Source organism: Mus caroli, unplaced genomic scaffold (assembly GCF_978045245.1).
Source record: "Mus caroli unplaced genomic scaffold, Mus_caroli_1 scaffold_3, whole genome shotgun sequence".
Lineage (NCBI taxonomy): Eukaryota > Metazoa > Chordata > Mammalia > Rodentia > Muridae > Mus > Mus caroli.
Genome location: NW_028227258.1, coordinates 81,488,736 through 81,514,893, shown reverse-complemented (window position 1 = coordinate 81,514,893; position 26,158 = coordinate 81,488,736). Strand labels below are relative to the sequence as shown.

General features: G+C 36.1%; 1 protein-coding gene across 6 annotated transcripts in view; it reads right to left on the bottom strand.

Annotated features, from left to right (window-relative positions):
* Gria2 (glutamate ionotropic receptor AMPA type subunit 2) overlaps window positions 1-26,158 on the bottom strand; it is a 124,186-nt gene that overhangs the window by 23,617 nt on the left and 74,411 nt on the right. For all 6 annotated transcript variants that reach the window (XM_021159170.3, XM_085835816.1, XM_029475049.2 and 3 more), the window contains exons 5-11: window positions 21,770-21,823; window positions 17,728-17,889; window positions 7,567-7,734; window positions 7,180-7,284; window positions 6,269-6,379; window positions 4,589-4,795; window positions 3,757-4,127 (exon numbers count right to left, since the gene is read on the bottom strand). In XM_021159170.3, coding sequence (XP_021014829.1) covers window positions 3,757-4,127; window positions 4,589-4,795; window positions 6,269-6,379; window positions 7,180-7,284; window positions 7,567-7,734; window positions 17,728-17,889; window positions 21,770-21,823 — 1,178 coding nt within the window. The remainder of the gene's footprint in view (window positions 1-3,756; window positions 4,128-4,588; window positions 4,796-6,268; window positions 6,380-7,179; window positions 7,285-7,566; window positions 7,735-17,727; window positions 17,890-21,769; window positions 21,824-26,158) is intronic.

Below are 26,158 nucleotides of genomic sequence, written 5' to 3'. Positions count from 1 at the left end.
AAAACAGATTAGATGTTTTAAAGTTTAAAAAGGTATAAATTCACTAATGTGAACTATAATAAGACAGCAGCATTTATATGACTATATATATACATATATATATATATATATATATATATATATATTGTGTTTTTAAAAGCTTAATGGATTTCCAATAGTTTACTTTAAATATTGAAGGAGATTAAATATAACTACATATGTAACAGCAGGCATCCACCATGTTATTTAAATGATTTTATGGGATTCTGTATATATTTGAGAAATTCAAAGTAGTATTTCTAAAATACTAAAACATAAAAATTGGGCAATTTATGGGCATAATTAAACTTATTGGCAATTAGCATTAAGAAGTTCATCCTTTGATACATTAGACACAGGATGAAATTGTGGGTTTTGGTAGAATAAGCCACTCACTCAATACAAAAGGAAACGTCTGTTCCCCAAACTTCAATATCTTGAACATCTGTTGCTTAAAACAAAAAACTGAAGGGATATAAGTGAGCCTCCATAACAAAGTCACAATAAAATGAAAATATTTAAATATTAGGATTGGAAAGCTTAAATATTTTTCACGTGAGATCAGAATCAAGTATTTTACAAACTTTGCTTCTAGAAAACCCTGATATTGACACAGACACCCTCCAGGTGTATCCTATCTACCCATGCAGCACCATAATTTCAGGACACATCTTAGTGCCCTGCACTAAGAGGCCAGACTTGGAGCCCAGTTGCATGGGTCCTTCAACATTAATGTTGAATATTGTTTAATGAATCTGACACTGTACCAATGCCCTACATGATTAAGAATCATGATTATATGTTATTCTATTTAGCCAGGAAGTAAACACTAGTAGATATCTGTTTTTTTAATCCAGTGCTTAAAAATTTTGAGATTAAATATTTCAATATTACTTTAATTGCATTAAGTCTGAAATATAGAAAACAGTTTTAGAATTTATCATTTATTTTTAACTGTTTTAAAAGCAACAATTAATTTTTCTGGGGGTTCTAGTGAAGTTTTATTAAAATTAGGTTGATGAAAGTTGCCATAATCAAAATCAAAAGTTATACTTTAGATCATATATGGTGAAGAATATAAATGTAAAAGGACTGTCATTTCTTCTTAATATGCATAAAATAATGATGTTTAAGGGGCCTAGGATGTATATTGTGAATATAACAAGGCAAGGTGAAGAAAATTACTATGGTATATTGCTTTCCTAATTTCTATTTCAAAACATATCTTACTATGAAGAGACCTGAAACTTTCCTCCTCCTCCTCCTCCTCCTCCTCCTCCTCCTCCTCCTCCTCCTCCTCCTCCTCCTCCTCTTCTTCTTCTTCTTCTTCTTCTTCTTCTTCTTCTTCTTCTTCTTCTTCTTTTTCTTCTTCTTCTTCTTCTTCTTCTTCTTCTTCTTCTTCTTCTTCTTCTTCTTCTTCTTCTTCTTCTTCTTCTTCTTCTTCTTCTTCTTCTTTTGTAATTTTGGACAAGTTATAATCACTGAATTCATTAAATCATCCTAGACTGTAATTCAAATATGTTCTTTCAACATCCTTAATGGAGGTCCATAGTATATTTTACTTGAAAAGGGATGCTGCACTTTCAAAAATAATTAAAAGGAGTTTCTAAGTGGTCTGTTAATTTTTAGCTCTTTTTAAAAGAGACTAACCCACTCTACTGTTCTAATCTGCAGTGGTCATTACTGCTTTCCAAAATATGATAGTTGTTTTCATTCTTTTCTTAAAATGGTCATTAAACTGGCAATATTATGTTTTAGTTACAGTTTTTAAATATATATGGTGCATAAGCAGAAAGAAAAATACATTTTATTTTAATGGTATATACTATATTTACATGTTAATAAAAAATCAATATTAAGGAAAATACCTTAACTAAAAACCTGTGTTTCTTTCTAAGAAATAAGTGTTATTGTATGTGCACTGTAGCAAGCCTTGTCTCAAGAATGAAAGCACAGAAGAAAATATTCTACTTAAAAAACAAGCTTGATAAAAAATGAAAAATTGTCTGAATACCACAATGAACCCTAGGATGTTCTAGAATAAATGTATGCCTTGCACTATAGCCACAAATGCAGAAGATTTTCTAGTTCTTAGCAAACACTAGATACAAAAGCATCTTCAGTGCCAAGTGGAATGTGGGAAGCCTCCAGATCTGGTGTAACTATAGGAACACAGGAAAGTGTCTTCTCCTCCATTATATTCATATATATGTGTATGATCTATATATCTATATGTAGATAGATATATATAGAGAGAGGGGAGAGAAAGGATAGAGTGCTGACCAAGCACATTTTACTTAGAACCCTGACTCAGAGGTCTTTCCAAAGCAAAACTATCAATCTAGTTTCTATGGAAGAGAATATTTGCTCTCTGACCCTAAATCTCGTGATTTTTCTCTTCCTCATTGTTAGAAACTAATCTTCATATATTTAATCTAAACAAGGTAACTATGAGAGATGAGAGGCTGACCCTTCCCCGTTGTTGTCAGTGGTTTACTGTTTACTTAGGATCATACACTCCTTCATTTGTGTCATGCAAATATAACTAGATTTTTTTTCTAATTCAGGGATGCCATAAAGAGAATCCACTGTGAATATGAAGTTAAGATTTTTCTTTTTAAAAGATCTACATAGTTCAGTTACTTTTTCTTTATATGTGATTTTTATAATGCATTACCATAATAGCAACTGGCTATCAGAAATAAGCATATAATAATCTCTGCCTACCTGATATATTTCCCTCTTCTCAGCCAGTGGAAGACATTAAAACACTTAGAAAGCTTGAAATGCTTATATTCATTATGAAATTAATTGCTTATAATTTTCCAAGAACACAAAAACAAACGTTTCAATGAATTATCATCAAAAACTAACTCCCTTAACTAGTAAAGATTATTATTGGAATCAAAAGAGTTTATTCCAGCTCAAATTGAACTTCCCCAAGAGACACATAACATCTTGGCTTTAAATGTTAATGATAACACACTAGCAAAAGTGGGATTTATTTATCCGAAGAGATACAGGTAATTATCATTCATGTTGTAACATAAACAATAGCAATTGGTGATTTGTGACAAATACTGATAATTAAGTACTTTAAGCCTGAGATAATTATAACCTGATGTGAGTCGAGGTGTATGAGTATGTATCCTTCAATGTGGCATAGGAATTTTCAGCAAGCTATTCTTTTACTGTCTGCATTCCTAGATATGTGTGATCAACTTTTTCTTCCAGGAGCCTAACATTTAAAATGTTTAATACCCTCACACACACACACACCATTTCCATGAATTGATGTTAGAGAAATAAAGAGATGAGGTATGTGCAAATGAAGTGTTGTCTAACAAGTTGTTGACCCTGTAAGAAAAAAATCTAACTTCGCCCATTTTCCCATATACAGGTCTGTGGAAGAACACACAGATAACTGTAAAATGAGAATATGCAGCAAAAACACGGTACCCCTCCAAGCAGGCATGGAATGATAGGAACCTTCTGCATTTTATAGCCTCTCCATGGTGTATATGATTTCACCAGGGAAACACATGATCAACATTCAAGGAACATTGTTCAGGTATTTCACAGGCTTACGCCGATGGTAAAAATTTGCCCTCTAAGCATCTTAAATTTGCTTGGACAAATGGTCGGCTGCTGCTGACATCTTTATGGTGAATTCATAGACACCATGAATATCCACTTGAGACCTAAAATGCACAAAGTTGAAGCAGGTGAGTGACCAACCTTGGCGAAATATCGCATCCTTGCTGCATAAAGGCACCCAAGGAAAACCAGAGACTATTAAAAATCCCAAATTCATTAGTTGATTCACTACTTTGTGTTTCTCTTCCATCTTCAAATTCCTCAGTGTGCCACTCGTAGGGGCTAAATCTGCTGACCAGGAATAAAACTACACTGACCCCAATGTAGGCAAACACAATGCACATCCAGATCTCATAGGCTAAAGGATCAAGAAAGGAAAACACTCCTGGTTTGGACTTCTGAGGCTTCTTGATCATGATAGAGATTCCAAGGCTCATGAAGGGCTTGGAGAAGTCAATCACCTCTTCTCTCACGAGAGTGATAGTTAATGGAGCAATGGCAATATCAGCTTTCTGTAAGGGAAGAAAAAAAAACACAGAAAAATAACAGGACCCAGAATTGTGGCTAGAAGAGACAAATGGCTAAAACTTGGAATGGAAGAAGATGGAAATTAGAGAATGTCACTAATTATAGTGCTTGGGCTAAAGAGTCAGCAAGACCTTGTTTTATAGATGAATAGTTGGCCTATCTGACTTGTTCAAGGTCATTTTACATTTAGGTCATTACACATTTCATGTACTGTTCCCTTGAAGTCTGGGGATACTATGTGTGCTGGAACACAAGTGAAATGCATGTTTCTGTTAGTCTTCAAGTTTACTTCTTGCTTCTGCTTCAACCTTTAAACAGGTTTTTTTTTTTTTTTCTTCTAGAACATCATGGAATGTCAACAATCTTAGATGTAGCATTTTAAAAAGAAAAGTGACAATCTGTCAACAATGATTCAAACTGAATTACTGTGACATTAAAAACTTACCCCATATACAAGTTCTCCAACCATACCATTCCAAATTTTGGTGTCTGCATCCCTGGCCCCATACTTGCCATCCCCAACAATAGTCAACTTGTACTTGAATCCACAATGTTTGGCAATTTCTGCAGCTAAGTCAACACAGTAGCCCTCATAACGCTCATTCCCTTCAAGCATTTCATGATTTTTCTTCATCATAACATATGGAGATTCCTATAAGGAGAGGTAATATGTCCACTGATTATCATACTGAATTATTTACATACTGTTATTATGTCAAATTTCTTAGCTTAATAATTGTTTGTCAAAATATACACATATTAGACATATAGATAATATGGTAGATATTGAAAGAAAAAAGCATAGTGCTTCTATAACAAAATTTCTTAAACTGTTACATTATTGGTCATTATGATGGCTTGCTTATATGTAATAATATCAGAGTAAGATACCCAAAAGCTGTTAGCATGACTCCTCATCTTATTTGTAATGCTTAAGCATCAGAAAGGGAATTTTTTGTTCAACGTCTACTATATTCAACTTTGGGTCTACTTTATCTTTCACCATGGCTAGTGAACACCATGGCACCCAACAACCAGAATTCAGCCAAGTTGTGTATTACTGCTTGTCCAAGCACAATTATCAAGTAGGACTATAAGCTGATATAATCAATGAGCTTTGTCATGGCAACATACTGATTCTACTTCTAAAACCATTGTGTCTCACTTCATCTATGAGGTATAATACTCTAGAAGGATAACCCAATTATAGCCATAGAGACTCTCCTTTTTCAAGCACATGAAAGAGGACACATGACAAAATTTATTCTACAAATCTAATAATGTCGATTTTGGAATGTCATGAAATATAAGTCTACGTGAGATAGTGGTTCTGATCAACAGCAAGATTGAAGTCTAACTCATGGTCATTATACGTACTGATAGTGTTTTATCTACATCTCTCATGAGTGCATCTATAATTTTGTCTTGTGTTGTTGAATAATGAACTCACAGATTTATAAACTCACTGCTAAGTACAACAGTACACTATCGTTTTATCTCAAAATCATGTCTTGTAATGAATTCCACCTTCTCTCCCTCCCTTGCTAAGCATCCTGTCCTCATGATTCATACTTTTCCCTTCTTCAATCCACATCCTAGATGTTCCACACTCAGGTGAGTTAGCCTTCCTCTTTCATTGTTCAGGTATATAGAGCCAGGAATATAGTCGCCACTATGTTCAAATGAAGGGTATGAAGACAAACACCTGTGCCTTTAAGGGCTCTATCTTTGTTATGAAGGAAGGTGGATTGGTTATGAAGGAAGCACTACTACTAGGCCACAATATCAAATGGGAGAGTGGTGATGAGCCAGAGATGGGTGAGATTTGAAAGGAAGTGTGAAGAACATATAGACCTTGTTCTGCTGTTCTCCTGTGTCAGCAGCAGGGTATTAATTAGCTGTCAGGCTCCACTTCAGCCTCCAAGAGGACATTCTGAATGTTTGAACTTAGCCCATGTGGAATTCTTTCCAGGTAAACATACAGTAAGTGACACACTGACAAATATGCAGAGTAAATAAAGCTGCCTGGTGTGGTTACTACCCAAAAACCTAAACAGCAGCTCTCCAACGGAAAGCTTTAACTATGGAAAACCAGAGCTGACCATGAGTGCACAGAGTCACTTACCAATATTGTGGTGACAACCACAGTTTTGTTTTCAAGCCCAGATGTGTCATTTCCAGAGGGGAGCTCCGTTAGGGTGACAACCATTTTATCCACTTCACTCCAGTACCCAATCTGAAAAAGGTGACAACTGATAAACACGGAGAAATGAACCATCTTAATGTAATAAACTGGATACTTTTCGAACCCATGGCTATATCCAAAATAACACCCTCATTAACCAGAATCCTAAATAACAGCAAAAATTTTACAGTCATAAACATAATGTAATTAGGATGGAAATTGTAGATATCATCTTCTAAAGTGGGTTGGATCTTCATTTTTATTATTTGTTTATTTGATTTTGTTTATTCAAGGTAAGAACATGGGATGAATCTATGCTGGTTTGTGTAGAACTCAACATGCATTCAAATCACAATCCTCCTGCCACCGGTTCTGTCATTCATAGATTAAAGGCATAAGCAAGTACAACTGGCTCACTCTTCACATTCCTGGATAATTTACACTGTGGAGTAATTATGCAAATATATCCTAAACAGTGATCTTTTAGCCAGACTATTTTAAGTAAAGATTTTAATTATAAATTTCAACACATGTTTACATGGCTATTTATTTCTTCTAAGCTTATTCAATCTTTAGCAGTTGTCTTATCTTATACTTACAGTCTTCCCTTAAAAATTAAAAAAAAACAAGTGTATATTTCTGCTTACAGATACTATTGTAGATTCTACTCCACTGTTGCTTAGCAAAAGTGAGTCTATTTGGTTCAGAAAATCGATCTCAAACCTAATGTTGCTTCTAGAAGTAACTCACTAATATCTACACGTATGGGCTCTTTGACCCCAGTTGTGAGGACTCCTCATGGAATCTGCCTGATCACAGGTAGACCCCACTCTCCAGCCTTCACGTTTTACCTTCCGGGGTCCATTTGTTTTGAGCTCCATGATGTTAATTGTGTAGTTTATTCGTTTTCCATTCTGGTCAAACTTTATATTTCCAGAGAGACCTTCAACTTGAACCTAATGATGGAATGGAAATAAAGCCCCGTTATAATTTTATCAAATCCAAAATACAAACTGTGAAGATTGCTCACACTGACCTAAAATAAATACATAAATAAAAGGTTAGTTTAATGGGTTTCTGTTTAATCTTTAACCTATCTTTGTGTTCTGAGAGAAAATACAGGGCCTGTGTGTTCAGCAGGAGTAAAAGAAGGGTGGCTTATTTCGTTTGGCAGGAAAAACAAACACCACTTTAATGCCTTTGTGAAGTCGCATCAGCACTCATTCTGTGACACTGACCTGCTTGAGGGCCCTTTCTATTTCTACGCCTTGTCCCCAAGGCACAGCTGGGTTGGCCAAACAATCTCCTGCATTTCCTCTCCTGGAGATTTCAATCCTCTGCTTCCGAAGGTTGCGGAATGCTTCAGTCATCACTTGGACAGCATCATAGGTCAGGGCTGAAGTATACTAAAAGGAATCACACACATAAAGATGAGAGAAAATTCAGAGCTTTGCTGCGCATGGGCCTTGCAATTGCCCATGCAATACAAACCATCCAGGCTGTTCTTGCCTACCATGCAACACAGATACCAGGTAAAAAGCTCTAAGAAGTTAAACACAGCTCCTCCATCCAGCTATCTTAGAATCCAAGAAAAGTATGTGGACAATGAGACTGTGCAACATGCTGTGTCTACTCAAAATGTCCTAATAATGTCTTAGCAATTTTAACTGAAACTATTACCTTTTTTTTTTTTAGATCAGTTTTCCATTAAACCAGTACTCTATGTCCAGCCGTGATGATATCTAAACTTTCAAAATGAGAACAAACAAATCTTTGATGTCCAGTAAGAGATTCACTAGTTAAAAGAGACAGAAAATAGATGAAATTCTGGGCCCTGAATCTGTAATTCAACCTGGGTGGTAGTCACAGTAGAGTGACAGCCAAGCAGTCTTAATCTTCTCTAGCAATGCTTTTTCTTCCATGGTGAACCAGATCATTTTCTAAATATCATATAGCTTCCACATGCTTCTATTTCCCGAAACTCTTTCTGAGTATGTTGTGTTGTGGAGAACAAGAGGACCCTAGGTAGAAGTTCCCGTTTAGGAGAAAAGCCTAAGTCCTCCTGAGTTGACAGATGAGAGCTGGCCACATTCCTCCAAGAGGGACTCTATTCCTGTGCTCTGATATCTGTCCTCTGGGTGGCTTAAGCACACTTGCTTCTGGAATCACACAGGCAATACTTCTCAACAGCTCACATTCTCTTGCTCTCTCTACTGGCCCATCTCTACAAGAAATCCAACTTCTTTATCTCCTACCACACTTAGAAAGAAAGAAAGAAAGAAAGAAAGAAAGAAAGAAAGAAAGAAAGAAAGAAAGAAAGAAAGAAAGAAAGAAAGAAAGAAAGAAAGAAAGAAAGAAAGATGGGGGCTGAAAATAAGAGATGAGAGGAGGGGAGAGGAAAGGGAAGAAGAAGCAGGAAAAGGCTTCGGACCAATGTATTCTTCCAATTGCTACCCCACTTTTGATTTCCTTTTTAGGATCATGCTTTAAGTGGTCTTCCAAATCTGTCTTGTATCTGTCAATTTTCTTTGTTTTCGCTAAGTGCTGTTCTCTTTTTCTTTTCTTTTTTAAAAAAAGTCTTCTTTTTTACTTTTTTTCTTAGATATTCTCTTTATTTACATTTCAAATGTTATCCCCTTTCCTGGTTTTCCCTCTAAAAACCCCCTCCAGCTGCTCACCAACCCGCCCACTCCTGCTTCCCTGTCCTGGCATTCCCATACACTGGGACATCAAGCCTTCTCAGGACCAAGGGCCTCTCCTCCCATTGATGTCCAACAAGGCCATCCTCTGCTACATATGCAGCTAGAGCCATGGGTCCCTCCATGTATACTCCTTTGTTGGTGGTTTAGTCCCTGGGAGCCCTGGAGGTACTAGTTGGTTCATATTGTTGCTCCTCCTATGAGGCTGCAAGCTCCTTCAACTCCTTTGATCCTTTCTCTAGCTCCTTCATTGGGGACCCTATGCTCCATTCAATGGTTGGCTGACAGCATCCATCTCTGTATTTGTAAGGCTCTGGCAGAGCTTCTCAGGAGACAGCTATATCAGGCTCCTCTCAGCAAGCACTTGTTGGTATCCACAATAGTGTCTGGGTTTGTTGACTGTATATGGGATGGATCCCCAGGTGAGGTACTCTCTGGATGGCCTTTCCTTCAGTCTTTGCTCCATACTTTGCCTCTTAAATCCTGTGTGAACATTCTTTATTTGTTTCTTTGAACTATCCTCCTCACTAGAATAAATACTTGAGAGAATGATAGATCTTGTCTGCTACCACTGAATTATTATAGACTACAATTGGGTTTGACCTATTGAAAAGACCAGAAATGATAAAGGAATAAAGAAGAAAGGAAATAAGGAGGCAAGAAGGAAGGATTATAGCTTTTTAAAATTCTACTCAAAAAGACTAGTATAACATGTCCATAACCTTTAAACACAGAAGAAAGGGCTAATCGAATGGACTGCAATTGATTCCTTTCCATTGAAGGTAATCTTCACAATGTTTTAAAGCATCCGTGTATCATTTAAAAAAAAAAAACTGCATTATATTCCTATTCAAAGTCATGTTGATTTAAAAGATTTGCTGAAGCAAATAAGAAAGTATATAGCAGATTTTGTCTGTCTCACTATGTGTCTATTTTTATTATCCCACAGTGAAAACATTTATTTTTTTCTGCAGAACATTCAGTTCATTGCCAACTTACCTCTTAGCACTAATGCCTAGGTCTCAGAATAGGCAATGGAACTTAAATTGAATAAGTTGGGTATTAAGAAAATATTGCAATTTGTATTAAAATTATAATAGCTAAAGGCCAAGATCTTTATTAAGTCAGCTTGCTCTCATTACAGGGAGAGACCCATGAGGCTACCCACTAAACTGTTTTAGCAGATAATAACACCCTGCAAACTACATTAGAGACAGGATTAGGATGAACTAAAAAGCATTCTGATCCCTGCAACAGATCTGCACTGCAGCTAGGCATGCTCAGTGCTCACAGGGGGGCGGGGGCACTGTCCCCTCAACCTCACTCAAATGCTCAAACCTAAACACATGTTAAGCTCATTATCTCTTTAAATTAAAACTCACAGTTAGAAGCACAGTTCTTTGCTGGGAGACACTCAGCCTTCTGTGCCTTTTAGCTTCTGCTCTGTGTTTGTGGCTAATTTATTTCCCTAAACAAGTACGCTCACAATTTTGACTGGCAAGTTAAATATTTCCATTTGATTCCATCACTTGCTAAAGTAGATATAAATCAGTTTGAAGGGAACACGATGACAGTGTAACAATCTCCCATCTCTAGAAACAACTGCTGTATCTCTGCCGTGATGTTTATATTCTGTAAACTCTCTCAGCCGAATTGGGAATTTATCCTTCAGTGGGGGGCCATTTGGCTTAGCTCTTCCCACAGACCCCATGTCATCACAGTAGCACAAGAAATCTGAGAAATCGTTTTCATGGTCCATTTTCCAAATGTATTCTTTATTCCATTTTAAGTGCATCTTTTATTGAGACTTATTTTTCAGAGAGAAAATGAAATGTGAATTTTAAAGGTTTGCCATGTCCAATAATATCATGCAAATCATTCAATAATGCAATAGTGTAATCACAGATACTACAAGATGGCCATTTCTAACACCAGAGAAGGTAATAGAGAGGAAAATGTTTGTGTTTATCTCATCTTGTACATATAAATGTAGAAAGGATGCCATGACTACAGTACAAGATTTTGCTGATTATCACATGAGGCCATGTTTTCTGACATATTAGCTAAGTCTTGAAAACATACAAAGCCTGGAGTGGTGGCACATGCCTTTAATCCCAGCACTGGGGAGGCAGAGGCAGGCAGATTTCTGAGTTCGAGGCCAGCCTGGTCTACAAAGGGAGTTCCAGGACAGCCAGGGCTACACAGAGAAACCCTGTCTCTAAACAAAAAAACAAACAAACAAACAAACAAACAAAAAACAAAAAGAAAAAGAAAACATAGAAAATGATATTTAAAACAAAAATACAAGCTATTAGCCACTACTAAAATTGTTTAAGTCCTATATTAGGAAGCACAGAGCTTGTATGTTAGATAGCAGGCCTGCACTCCTCTGCTATCGTGGATGATTACCAAAGAGCTGCTATGTGATGCTTCTTAAAGATACATAAACAGTATCTGTTGAGTGTGGGCAGGTACTGACCAGCACGTTGAAGGAAGGGAGTCCTCGTCCACTTAGGTCTCTATATGGTGTTTGTGGATACAAAACATGCAAAGGTACAAATAGTTTTATTTGTGACCTGGTAGTTACAAAACATCTGAAGCCACAAATCATTTTATTCTGATTTTATAGGTGAAGATTCCAGATCATAAAGTTGTCTTTTACACAAAACCCCAGAAGTTTGCTATAAGGGAAGAATTTGAAGCCAGCTTTCTGTTATTTTAGAGATAATGGCATGGCTCTCTGGTTTGCCCTAGGCCAGGTGTTCTCAACCCTTGGGTTCCACCTAAGACCATTGGAAAACACAGAGATTTACATTAGTGATTTGTAACAGTAGTAAAATTAGAGTTATGAAACAGCAACAAAAATAATTTTATGGTCCCAGTGTTACTACAAAATGAGGAACTACATCAAAGCAGCACAACATTAGGAAAGTTGAGAACCGCTGGTCTAGGCTGTCACTTCGTAAAACAGAGAATCGTGACTCCTAAGCAGCCATATCATGATAGTTGCCATTTCATTGGGTAAATGTGTTAAATAAGTAGATGAATAGAAAATAGAGTTGGCAAATAGTAAAACAGGCTAAATGTGTAAGTTATTGGCCAGCAATTTATTTTGATTACTATCGATCTTGCTGTAAAGCAAAGGTATTTTCATTTGCTTTGAAAATCACTCTCTGTTTTATAGAAAACAGTATTCTATGGTACAGTCATTTCAGAAATAGGTCACTCACACAGTAAAGAGTATAGCTTAAGACATCTGAATGATAATTCCCACTTGCTTAGCACTGTCAAACATTTAAAACATTCCTTAACAATACTTTAATTTCTGTAAAAATAATGTTTCCTATGACATCCTTCAGGATGAAAGTTTCGCTGCTTGGTAAAAATCCTCATACTCATATCTAAGAAAGCATCCGTTATTTAGTTAAACTACAACATACCTTTGCAGCATCTAATACAATCTAATATTCTTATTCTTTGCTTTCCAAAATAATTATCAACAGGATCAAAGTAATGGGTGCTATGAAAGTTAAGTACATTTATAAGAAAGATTTAGCAAGTCTTTTATTTTAATTCCTCACAATGTCCGTGAATCAAATAGAGACTCATGGAGAGAGAACAGCAGGAGCCTGAAATTATTCACTTATCTTAATTTAAAATTCACGGACTGTCCACCCTCTCAAAGAGCTGTCTGTGATAAGGTCATCTTTAATTTACTGTAAAGCATCTTGAACATGTGCCCTTTGGATCTGCACTGCGTAGAGGCATGAAACTGTCATGAAACTCCATCTCTTTGGCAATCACACCAGCCAGCGAGGCACAGTTCCCAAGAGGGAGATGGGAGCTCAGTGTAAAGCAACTAGAATTAGCAACTATTATTATTTTTCCCTGAATAACAAAAATAATCTCAATGACTATGACAAAAAGAAGGTCTGTTATTTTCAAAGGAACACACACACACACCCCTAAAATAATCAAGATTGTTGATTTCAATAAAAATCTTACTTAAGGAGCAAGCCTCTCAATTCAGACACTTGGAATTACATACTTAGAGTTTCAAACTTGTACCTAAAGCTAATTAGACAAACTAAAATAGACCAAGAAGCTCAGTTTAAAGCACTGTCTGGGTTGAGTCAGCTACAGTAAGGACTGGTTCGGAGTCTCATTTCGTGGCTGAGTCAATCACTCTTTTCTGTGCCCAGTTCCTTGTGGTTAACAACTTATGAGGAAACAGACTGAACTTGTGAGACGCAACCCTGCTGGGGATTACATATCAGATATCCTCCATATCAAATATTTACATTTTGATTCTTCACAGTAACAAAACTACATTTATGAAGTAGCAACGACATTATTTACATTATTTTAGGGCTCACTAGGAACTGTATTAAAGGGTCACTGCATTAGAAAGGTTGAAAACCACTATGCTAAAATGATTCTGGCTTAAATTGCCACACTTGGTGATCAAAGATGTCTACCCACCAGTCTCTGGGATCTTTGTGTAATGAAGAGACCATGAGTGAGAGCAGAGAGTTAGCAAAGATTGGAAATATTAATGTAGCCTTTACTAAAGACTGAATTGACCTTTTATATAATTGTTGCAGCAGAGATTTCAAAGATACCTTCCTGTCTTACAAGTGCTCTTCAGGGGAAGAAATGAGTCAATGCAATGGAGCACAGATGTCCTTTGTTACAATTATAAACAGGAATAATTCCCCTAAATAGCACAATATATTTATTTGCAAGCACTTTTCAGGATATATTATCTTAGCAACATCAGCTTTGTAATTTTATGGAATTAATTTATATATGTCTTTTTAACTATAAAGTACAAAGAATTAAATGCACCAAACTTTTAGGTGTGATGAGTAAGTTGCATTAACATTTGCAGTAGTAAATGCTGAGTCTTAGCTGTGTCTATGGTCAGTTTAAATACTCAAAAGGCAGTATTCATTCTATTAGGCCACCAGGGTACTATTTAATGCTTTATGCTAATTACCAGACTGAAAAAAAAAAGATTATACTATTTTCAGAAGGTCCAATAATACTCTTAGGGCAGCAATTAAGAAAGTTTGAGAATGTGTTAAGTCAATTCCTGAGTAAAATGAGATTCTGGCTGGAGAGGCATTATTTAAAATACCATTCAGACATGAGTGAGTCCCTGGTAGTAGCTGCTCTCCTTACTGCCATCAGGACAATAAAAAAGAGTGGAGCAACAGTTAGCATATGAAAAGGAAGCATAGAAAGCCATATCTTGCAAGATGTAGACTCTTGCAAGCCCCATACCTGTCAGGTTAGTACTCCCAGACTCTGCACAGTCCTTAGATACCTCTATTCAGTTCCCAGACTGATGCAAGATTTCCATTTTCCTGGACTGGAAAACTTTACTACAGTTTTTCCTCTACTTAGAGCCTCTGATCCCCTGCTCTATGGAACTTACTCACCTTCAGGTTTCAAACACCTTTGCTTCTTCCAAGAATCCTTTCTACTCCATAACCTACCCAGCATGATCATTATGGAAGACCTCCCTCTACTTGTATATGCAGGAAGTTTATTTGAAGGCACTATTCTTCTGTCTTTATTTTACATCTTTGTGATGGATCAGCTACCAACAATATGACTTTTACTTAAAAGCAAAGGGATTAAAACTAACAGCATTAAGAATAATTTAATTGCAAATACATGACAGCAGAGGTCAAGAATGACTTCTAAAGGAAAAGAAGACTCCTTGAAACAGAGGCACTCAATGTCACCTCCATTGAATGGAGTAAAAATTATTGTTTAGGGAGCTGGCCTACAGCTTCAATGGGAAGATGCCATTTGATCAAGCTTGAAGAAATATAACTGGTGTCTTACTTGTGAAGAGAAATAAAAGAAGAGAATGTTTTTGAAAAGGAAATGGCTAATATAGAGACACTAAGTGGGAAATTGTCAGAGTGTATAAGGAGTAAAAGGGAGAAACACAGCTACAGCAAACTTGGTGAGGGAACATTATCATGAATTGAGGTCACATGGGAGTGGGAGAACATGAGCAATTCCTATGTCAAGAAGATGACTTTGGTGTTCATGCCAAGTGCAAAGGGATCCTGGGGCTTTTGGAGGAGAATTATGACACACTATAACTATATTTTACAGGGAGTACAGAAATAGAAGGGACAGGAAACAGAGGAAGCCAGAGAATAATTTCTCAAGAAAGCCCCATAACAGAGCAGAGAGTGAATGGGTGGTGGCTGGGTTTGGACTCATCATAGAGGACAAGACAAAGCAAGCTGAGAAGTGAGACAGGGCTAGATCTGGGGCAGGGTGGATGTGAGCCTCGAGAGGAAGGATGGTGTTAATATTTTCAAATGTTTGGTCTGAACAGCACATAAGGTGAGAGTTGTCGTCATATTTTACAGGAAAGACAGCATAAAGAGGAATTTGCAGAGGCTGAAGAGGACAAAAATCTCAACGGGAAAATCAAAAGCTTCTGAGAGATAATAAAGATGTCAACAGGATCATTTCTGCCAATGCTACAAAGTGCTTATTGGTTTCTGATGTAAAAGCCATACCACTTATGAGTCCTGCCTGTCTTTTTACAAGTTCCAAATGATTTCATACAACAGCATAAGATTTGAGGTTTTCTATTTGTTATACTGGAGCATGACATTGAGTCTCCATATGACTTTCCTTCCCAAGTCCCCTTCCATACATTTCTTTCAGTTCTAGCTTCATGTGAAAACTATTCTGGTGCCCCCTACAGAGAGCCTTCCTTAACCCCCTTCCCACACTTTGTCCTAATCATCTTCAGGGAGTTGGCTCATTTGACACACTTTATTATATTTGCTCATCAACATATTTGTGTTTTCTTTTATACTGAGCATTCTCAAGAGCAAAATTCATATATTTTTCATTTCTTTCGCGTGATTCATTTCCTGGCCCTCTAGTATAAGAGCAATATGTTTCTACATTATAATGAAATTCATTCCCAGTGATGAATTTCCCCCAAAAGTTTTCAGTGATCTCTATGAAGCCTCTGGGGTAAAATAGAGGAATCACAACAGGTTCTACTTGGAATAGACCTTCACAACTGGCTGAAGTTCCCTGGATTTTGGAAAAGGATTGGACACAATGAGCCTTTATTAGGATCTATGGTTTTCACGCTGTGCTAAAAAAACTATTAAATGGTAGTTAGTCTTCACAACAGCTGGGAAATAGCAGCCATGATTGTGCTGTATGAATGAGAACACTGATCTGGCTCAAATGCAGATTCCAAACCTATTTTAAACTAATAAACCTTCCTTCTTTGCAGTATCCCACTAGGATGTTCCATCATGAACTTGCTGAAAATTAGGGAAAGCAGACAAAAGGAAGACATTGTAAGCAGAAATGGAGCAAAGAAAAGGGTAAGCTCAACAGATTAAATTCTGGGACTATGTTTCAGCAAAAATTTCACAGAATGCATTTCTAGATACCCCTCTCCCCATCTATCTTGGTACAAAACATGTGAAACCAAATCATCATGTGGATTGCAGGAGACAAAGATAAGTCCATTTTTCTCTTACATTTCTCACAGAAGCAGTATGGGGATGCCACAATGAGTGTTGAAGACTCTGAAGAGTAGTTAAGGATGTGAGAAGAATGCATTCTCCATTACATATCTTACACTGAAAGGATCAGAGGCCTGAAGTTTAAGGAAGGGATGGATGAGCACTTAAACTTCCATTAAGCCAGATGAAGACATATCCTATGACACCAAGTGTCCAATGCCATTCTCAGAAACTGTGTTGCATGACAGTACTCCACAGGATTTCACAATAGACAGCATGAGTGCTACATTCAAGGTCACTAAACAAGAAGTCACTTACCTTTTAGAAAATAATAACACAAGTTATTTTTTAAACATATTACAAAATTGAAGTTTTCTGAAACTGATTCAAAAATTAAAAGAATTATTTATGTATCCTAAACATAGATCCTCAAACTTTCTATAATTTATCTAGAAAATTTTTATAACTATACACACACACACATAAATATATATGTATATACATATATATATATATATATATATATAATTAAAATAACTGTTTCTATCACCTTTCTTATGTTTCTAGGTTACTCATTATCAATCATTTTATACATACAATACACACACCAAACCATTTGCTTATTGTCTAAACTATACACAAGAGAGTTGATTGAAGGTTGAAAAAGTTCATATCTGCTGTTCTTTACTTTATTTATAGTCAAAATACTGTACATGAGAGCCAGAACCTTTTTTTCCATGGACCTTAAGTTTTATAATGCTTCCTTAGACAAGCCTTTCCAAGACATATAATTTATGTTTTTGTCTGCCATCCGTTTCATGACTTACTCTTCTTTCCCATGCTATGGTCTTTTGCCTGTCTATCCTTACAGTACTGTCAGTGAAATCAATAGTCTGTAAAGTGATTTGTAACCAATCACTTTGTAACTTGTAACAAAACCAATTTGTAACTTGATCATCCACACAATATAAAATTTCCACTGGATAAATAAATGAATGAAGACATTGTGGAGATGCAGGCACAGAGGAACACGACAGTAAAACACCATTTTTCTTATCTACAAAAGCAAAATGTTAGAAGTGTGCTCATCAGTCTGCTTGCCTGCCATCTCTTGTGCCGCCCACTTCTCCCTCCAGTATTTTCTAATCTCCTTCTTTCCCTTAATGCAAACCTTAATTGTCGCTGTGTGTGCTCCAGGGTATTCTTTCTCTTCTAGTGTTGACCATCTTTCTATAAATTTAGACACCAGGGAGTCATCGTAGTCTACAATCTGAAATCCAGAGACATTTGCTCCTCCAAACTGAATTTTCAGCAGGTCTCCATCAGTAAATCCCTAGGCATAAAAACAGATTTGTGTTATCCCTGTGGGTTGTAACCTTGCCTGTACCTCTCCCCATGTTGTCTTGGCCAGTTAAACACACACAGGAGAGAGAGATAAAATGCGTTCAAAAAGATTTCATGTATTTAACAGTACTTGTCAGCACACCTCATATAAAATAGGAATCATGGCAGGTCCCTAATCAATATGTTTACTGACTGGCCATCTGATGTAGAGCTCACCGGAGTATTTACATAGACGTTTTCTCTCATACTGAGTCAGCTTCCATGGGTCAGGTAAAGACTGGATTTCCTTTGTTGAATTTATCACGGAGCACAGCTGTGTGCTTACATATGGAAATCATTGATCAAACTATTCTCGGTTAAACTTATCAGTCACTCGCTGGATAAAATATTTTTTAAATGAAAAGGGAAAAGCAAACAACTAATTGTTGTTCTAAATTGTTTAACAGAAATGCAATTTTATATTAAATGAGAAACAAATCAAAATGACAATTAAATTTTATCAGTCAGTTGGGGGATTAAGGGCATGTGTTCTGCTCTTAGAGAGGACCCAAGTTCCTTTCCAATATCTACAATGGGCAGGTCACATCCTCTAGTAACTACTTTGATGTCATCTTCTCACAAATACAGGCCTTACACTCATGTACACACATATAATGGATTTTTTAATTTAAAATTAATTATTTTAATTTAAAATTTAATTTTTTCAATTTAAAATTTCATTCAGTTGCTCTTGCATGAAAGAATCAATTCAAAGCATCATGTTACATTTTCATAAATCAAAATATTATTTTGTGATTAAATATTAAATGAATTTAATCAAGGATAGAAATGGAAATCAAATTTCAATAAGGCAATTATTAATGTATTCACATTTAAACATATTCCTTCATGCACTTTGGAACAGAACAGGGCAGTTTATGTAACAGAGCAACAGAGAATCAGATTTACCCAAATATCAACTGAACCCCATTCTTGCTGTTTTCTCCCCATCTTGGTTCTATTGATGCCTCACAGGTTGCTGCTCTCATCAAATTCTCAGTAATGTGCACACGGAGCCAAAGTCTGCCTCTCCGGACTGAGGAAGAGTGTACACAGCAAGAGCAGGAGCCACCTGTCTGCTTCCAGTGCTTGGTGCTTGACACATGTCTCTTGTCTCTGCCCTGCCTCATGCCTCATCTGTTTAGTGCACTGAGATAAAGCCTCTAACTTCCTATCTTGCTGGCAGTTTTGGTCTCATTATCTCTTTCTTTGGGTTTCATTTAATTTTATTCATACTGTCATCTTACTCTGATTATACAACAAACAGCTTCAACTGAAGTCCTTGATAGGTTTGATGCTGGACTAAATAAGGATCTGCATTTATCCAACATTTTCTTTCTTTACTTCTTGGCACATTTTGAACAGTTTCACAGAGATTATAGAACCCATTCCGTCATAATCCTTGGACGTGACAAAACAATCAATTTCTGGGTTTAGAATGCTATCTGCCCTCACGAACTTTGGAAGAGAATAATGCATTTTTCATATATATGTGAAACAGGAGGAGAAAGGAGAAAGATAGTGGATGAGAAAGAGGAGGAGGAGGAGGAGGAGGAGGAGGAGGAGGAGGAGGAGGATTAGAAGACAGAGGGGAGACAGAGACAAAAAGAGAGCTGGACAAGTCAGTTGCAATATCTCACCAAATTAAAACCATCCTATCATTTAGGGAGATGTATTCACCAGACTGAAAACCAAGTGATTCTTACCAATTGTGAAGCCTACATGCTCTAAATGGTTATTAACAAGTTAAATCCATGAGAAGAGCAGAGAGGATAAACATGAGCACAGGGTCTTATGACCCTCATCATATTATGGATCACTTAACCTTTCAAAGGCTACAAAGAGAACTTAATTAGAGCCTGCATCTGAAGAAAGAAGTCCATTCTTTAGCATCTCTTAAAATAGCTTATCAGTATGTGAGGATTTTAAAGAATCTTTTACAACCACCCCTTCTAGCATACATAAGGCACTGGCCACAGGGAAGTGTTAATTTCCTATTGAGAACTTGGAGGATAAAAACCCTTTAACATCAGGAGGCAGTTTTCAGACTTCAACATCATGAAGGGTCTAAATTCTCAGACATTTCAGTAGAGTCAGAACTCCTTCACAACTACCTGAAGTTTGTGAGTAGAGGAAATCAGGCATTCAGGGAAGAGAAAACAGAACCTAATTCAGCATCCAAAATAATTTAGGTAGATTTCTAAATAGAATCATGACCAAAGCATGGACTTGCTCCCTTAGACAACAGTGCTTTCCTTTTTCATGGCATTACATAGCAACTCTCAAATTGATGAGACACCTTCTGTCATTATTTCTCAATGTTCCAATATAATCTTCTCCATCTGGACATTTTTAAAGATCGCAGCTTTCACTGTGGCACTGTGCTCTTCTATCAAATGGCACAATTCACACAGGGACTGAGTGTACAGGCTGTTTCAGGCTTGGAACTGAGCTGGGCAAAACTCATTGCAGAGCCTTGTCTCCTGTTAACCCTTGTGTCTACACAGAGTCTTTTCTACTCTCCTAGGTACACACTAAAAGAAAAATCCCAGAGGATTGTTATAGGAGCTTGTAGCCCTGTCACTCGGGGTACTCACTGATACTAACTTGTGTGTTCTCAGTGAAAACACTATTTATTGAAGTGTTTGTTCTGTTTTTACATTTTTCTTTCATACTAAAGATGTTTTCTGGGATAAACTGATACACTACAAACCATAAAAAGAAGCCTGCATTTGAATAAACACAAAGCTTGCGTGAAGTCCCATAACACAAGAATAAACATTCATTTGCTGCCTCTTTTCCTGGTCTCACCACGGTTTGATCAAGTTGTGTGGACATAATTTCCAACAAACGGGGTCATAGCTATTCAAAGCCCATGAGGAAAGCCAAAGCCTGTTTCACTCCCACTTTAAAGCCCATTTGGAAATAAAAATAAATGTTCAACAATCTAAATTGATTGGATATAATTATAAAAGAAAAAAACAAAGAAATATAATTAACCAATCTGCTTTTTCAATATGTACTGAATGGACAAGAATATTGATAGGAACATGATCAACACTTCAGTTTTCATTTCATTGTGTTACTTATATAATATGTAGAAAATCAGAAGTAAAATGTTTTCAAAACATTACTATTACATTGCTATAATATATAATTGATAATTTTATTAACATAAAGTATCATGTTTGTAGATTTAATTTCTTCATAAATGTGCATCAGTTTCATATATTATTTATATTAAAAACTCAAATATGCATGCAAGAAGTTTATAGAACACAGTGGCATAAAAAATAGATAACTAAAGAGTTAAACTTCATATTTTTGAAAAGTTTCCATTAGTGAAAAATTATCAAGAAAATTTGTGAATAAATATGGTTATGAAGATTCTTATATCACATGTAATAACTGGAACTAATTTAAAGATGTAGATTGGAAAATAATCCTAAAGCAATCAAATAAAACATCTCCTTTCTTACCAATAAAATAAAATCAGACAATATTTTTTAAAACATTCCTTACGAATGATGATTATTCCAAGTAAATATTGAAAAAACAACAACAACAAAAAAAGATTAGGTAGAGGGGCTGGGAAGGTGGCTCTGTATTTAAGTTCCAGGTTCAGGATTAAGTTATGACAGGATGGCTCCAGTTAGGTCACTTCAGTTCTAGTGGACCATAGGCCCTCATCTACAATCTACAATCATAGGTACTCTATGCAGAGAGTGCACAAATAATCATGCAGACCAAACACCCATACACATGAAATATCAATAAATATTTCGTAACAAAAATTAATAGGTAAAAATAATGTCAATTAATGGACCTACCAGATTTGCAATGATATAATGGTACCCTTTAACATGCTTTCCAATGGTAATCACCTAGCAAGGATAAAACACAAACATTTAATACATGTGAAGAACAACATTGCAAAATTTATGCTACAATGATCTAATTAGCAAAAGATGAAAATTTAAGTTTTGTATTCCACAAGTCATTTTCAATGAAACATTTGTATCAAATACAGAGAATATTTCTCAGGAAAATATATTGATTCACTTTAGTGATTAATAATGTTATCTATTAAGAAGTCAACCACTAAATCAAAGTAACTCCCCTTTTTTATTCAGTACAGAAAATATACCACACATTTTGAGGGGAAACATAAAAGCAACTACATTTAATTCATAACAAGTAATAATTTTATTCCTATCAGCCTATATTTGTGTCTTCTTAATAAAATAACCACCTGATAAAAATTCTGACATGTTATAATTACAATTCAACAGTATTAAAAACATAACAGGCATAAAGTTTATGGAAAGATTAGGGGATATTAATGAGCAAATATAATATTATCCTTGATGCAGCTAAAAAATAGTTCAGATAGATAATGCTCTTTGCTTTAGGCATCAAAGTAGCCAAGAATCTAATTTCACTTCATGAATTGGAGGCAAGATAAGCTTACATCTTTGAATGAGAGCTTACTCTAGTAATGGCTATAGTTAGTGTCTTTGAATATTATTAAGGCACATTTTCTTTACTATATCATTGACACAGAAAATAGATGCAGGAGAATGGCCTTAGTGTAGTACTGTACAGAGATGCCAACTAGTGATCAACCCACTGTAAAATGAAAGTAACTAAGGTAAAAAAAAGTATGCATTTGACCCCATTAATCTACTGGTCTTCATAGCCTGCAAACAGGAATCCAGAGAACGATGGTTTGCTTCACTTTATGACTCGAGGAATGCATGAAGAGAGCAGTGACTATGCCAGGGAGTATCATACTGCCTATTGGTACCACAGGACAAACAATAACAGCGTTCAAATGGACCGTTTCTGGTAAGTTCATCTGCCATCATAAAGCTGAAAAATCATAAAATGATTCAAGGAAGTCTAGAGTCACTTATTTTCAAAATAATTCCTCTAATTTTATTGATTTATTATTTCAGAAAAGGTGCTACTCTGTAGCCCAGACTCTCCTTGAACTCAGCCTGCAGGCCAACCTGGCCCTTCCGATTGCTGGGATTCCAAGTTTGGACCACTATCCTTCCATTTTTAAAGAAAATAATCAAACAAATAGAAAATGTGAATCAGCAAGCCACAAAAAAAAATATGCAATGCAATAGTTTACTTCTTGTTTCTCTGGCTCCCTTTGTCTCTATGCAAATTCGTCACATTGAATACCATAGTGATCCTGTAGGCTACTCCAGATGCACTCTTCCCTCCCTCTGAACTCAGACCACATGGGGTTTCTAAACTGCTTTTGCATAATAGCACATTCCTTACAAACAGCTCAGGGCTTTATATCTATGTTTTCCCTTACAAATGTCCTCACTTCACCACAAGCATGTGTTATTAACATGCAAGGTGTAACCAGTCTCAGCCTGGTGGTCATCTCCTGGTTGAAGACTTCTATGAATGTCCATCAACTGAGACAAAGTCAGAGGCATGAATCAGCACATTTGGCTCAAAAGCAAAGATATTTTCTTGAAAAGATTCTACAGTATGCAATGTTCATGTTGTATAGCAGCTGTTTGAAAGGAAATTAGGGTTTACATTGCCTTCTAACCCATTTTTGCATCACATAATCAAATTGCCTTTTCATAAAAAAATGGATCCCCCAGGTTGAAGGCAGAAGATTGAAGAAAATATGTTCTTGCAAGTAGAAAATATTCTAATTTAGTTCAGTTTAATCAACATGCATTGTGTGCATAAATATCTTTGAAACAACTGTTGATTCTGCTTACTGAGCAAGCTACCTTGTGAATGTCCATTTTCTATAGGAGAATTAAGATAAATAGTCAAAATGATGCCAGTTGTTCTTACTTCTATTTACTGAGAAAAATAAGAGATATAAATATTCACTAGGTTCAAGTCTTTATAAATGTTAGCATTGCCATAGTAACCATTATAATTTTGCTTTATAATAGCAATTAGTATTATACAATAGAAAAATTATGTTAATTTACAAGTGTTTTGATGGTTGGATACTTTTTTTCATCTGATCACAGCTAGAAATATGTGTCTTCTGGGTTTTATCAAATGATATTAAAATAGTCTTAATCTAATGGAAGTTAATTTTGTTGCTAATTTCCTGCTGCTGTGAAGATAAAGAGGTTCACTCCATCTGTGTTTTCTTGCAAATGCTAGTTGAATGAAATAATAAAAGAGTGTCCTTTTTCTTAGGATGTGCCTTACCAGAACCTTGTACTTGGTGAATGCCGTTCCTTGAAGAACATTCTGACCTAATCTAAATGATTACTTTCAGTTATCCTTTCCCAGAACAGTTTGTTCTTTTCAGTCATGATACGTCCATGTCGACATTATGTAACCATAGCATCCTTATGCTTTGATGGGGCTTGCAATATTTTAATAGTGTTTCTTTAGACTTACTGCAGTGACTACACAGCAAACACTAAAGAGATGAAATATTCATTCAAGAGATAAGTGAATGGCTCGAAACTAGCCAAATACTACCTTACAAATCATTTCTCTCAAAAGATAGGCATATCCTCCTCCAATCATCATAGACTACTTACATAGCTTAGCTCTCCTATGGTCAACCCAGAGCCCGAATATTAAAGGCTTGGTGCTCAGTTTGGTGCTACAAGAAGGTTGTACATGCTTCATGAGCTAGGACATAGTGTAAGGTCTTAAGAACATTAGAAGTTCTGCTTGAGGGGTTAGAGGGATCCTGGTCCCTTTCTGTCTCCCCCATTCTTTCCTTCTACACTGAAGTAATCAGTTGCTTCCAACACACACACACACACACACACACACACACACACACACACACACACCACATCATTGTAGATAGTCTTGCCACTAAGTGGAAAATCACAGGCAAGTGACCATGGATAAATATTTCCATCATAATGAACCAAAATAAACATTTCCTCTCTATAATTTGATTTACTATAGTATTTGTTATATTAACAAAAAGCTGAGTAGCACAAGTTTATATGCTATAATTTTTGTTCTGAACCTGTATGTATTTTCTTGCCCTAAAAGGAATCTCATGAGATTCAAATAGCAGTCTTTCTTGTTATTATTTGCACCCTCCCCCTAGAGAATGCCTTTAATAAATGGTTAAGTGGTACACCATCCATTTTGGACACTAGTTTAATGAGTTACTAAAGGTGCACATGTATGGCTTAGAGATGTAAAACAATGCATTTTGTTGTGTATTGCATGGATGCTTACCTAACTAATTATAGGTGTTGCTTCAAACATTGTTTGCATTTTGTCATTCCAGTTTGCTACACAATTTTCCCTACTAATAGTTTTGAAGGACACAAGTGTGGGTTTCACTTGTATTTATTATGACAAAGCAGGAATATTTAAAATTGTAAACCAGACTCCTGAATATTATTAAAATTTAGCTTTAATGAGAACCTCTGATGAAATTCAAATGTGATTCTGAAGAGCACATTTCAAAGAGAGACCTAAGTTAACAGCAATCCTAGCTTCATCTCCTGAGACCAGAATCAAGATCTTTTTAAAATTAAAATTATTCTCCTCTCTTGTATACATTTGATTTTTTCATGTTTCATTAGTTTGAAGTAGTTACCTAATTCTTCATAGGACACTCCATTTTATTTCTTCAGGTCTATATTATATATCAATTAAGGCTTCCTAAAAATTTGTTTCAAGAACATTTTGTCAGGAATACATCAGTGAGTTTAAATTTTTATTTCATGGGCGAAAAGGAATAGCAATGCACGCACGTTTGTTTTCTTTCTGATTTTACGTATTTTCAAGCAGCTGCAGTCTCTGTTCCTATGTCTCTATCTCAATTCATATATTTCTCTCTCTCTCTCTCTGTCTCTCTCTCTCTCTGTCTCTCTCTCTCTCTCTGTCTCTCTCTCTCTGTCTCTCTCTCTCTCTCTCTCTCTCTCACACACACACACACACACACACACACACACACACACACACACACTAGCAAGGACAAGTGAAAGATTTGGTTCCTTGCTGTGTATCTTATGGTATCCCTTAATGGTTGTCCTATCCTGATAGGCTTTATCTGAAGTAAGGCAGTATGATAAAGACAGAAAAAAGCATTCTCAGGTCTGATATTATTATTCTTTCTAAAACCGTAATGAACACTGTTGACTTCTGCATTGTGAACACAGTCAGAATACATTTCCTTTACCTTTTAATTTGTATATTACAATTTGTGGACACAAATTCTCTTATGTATGTGTAAA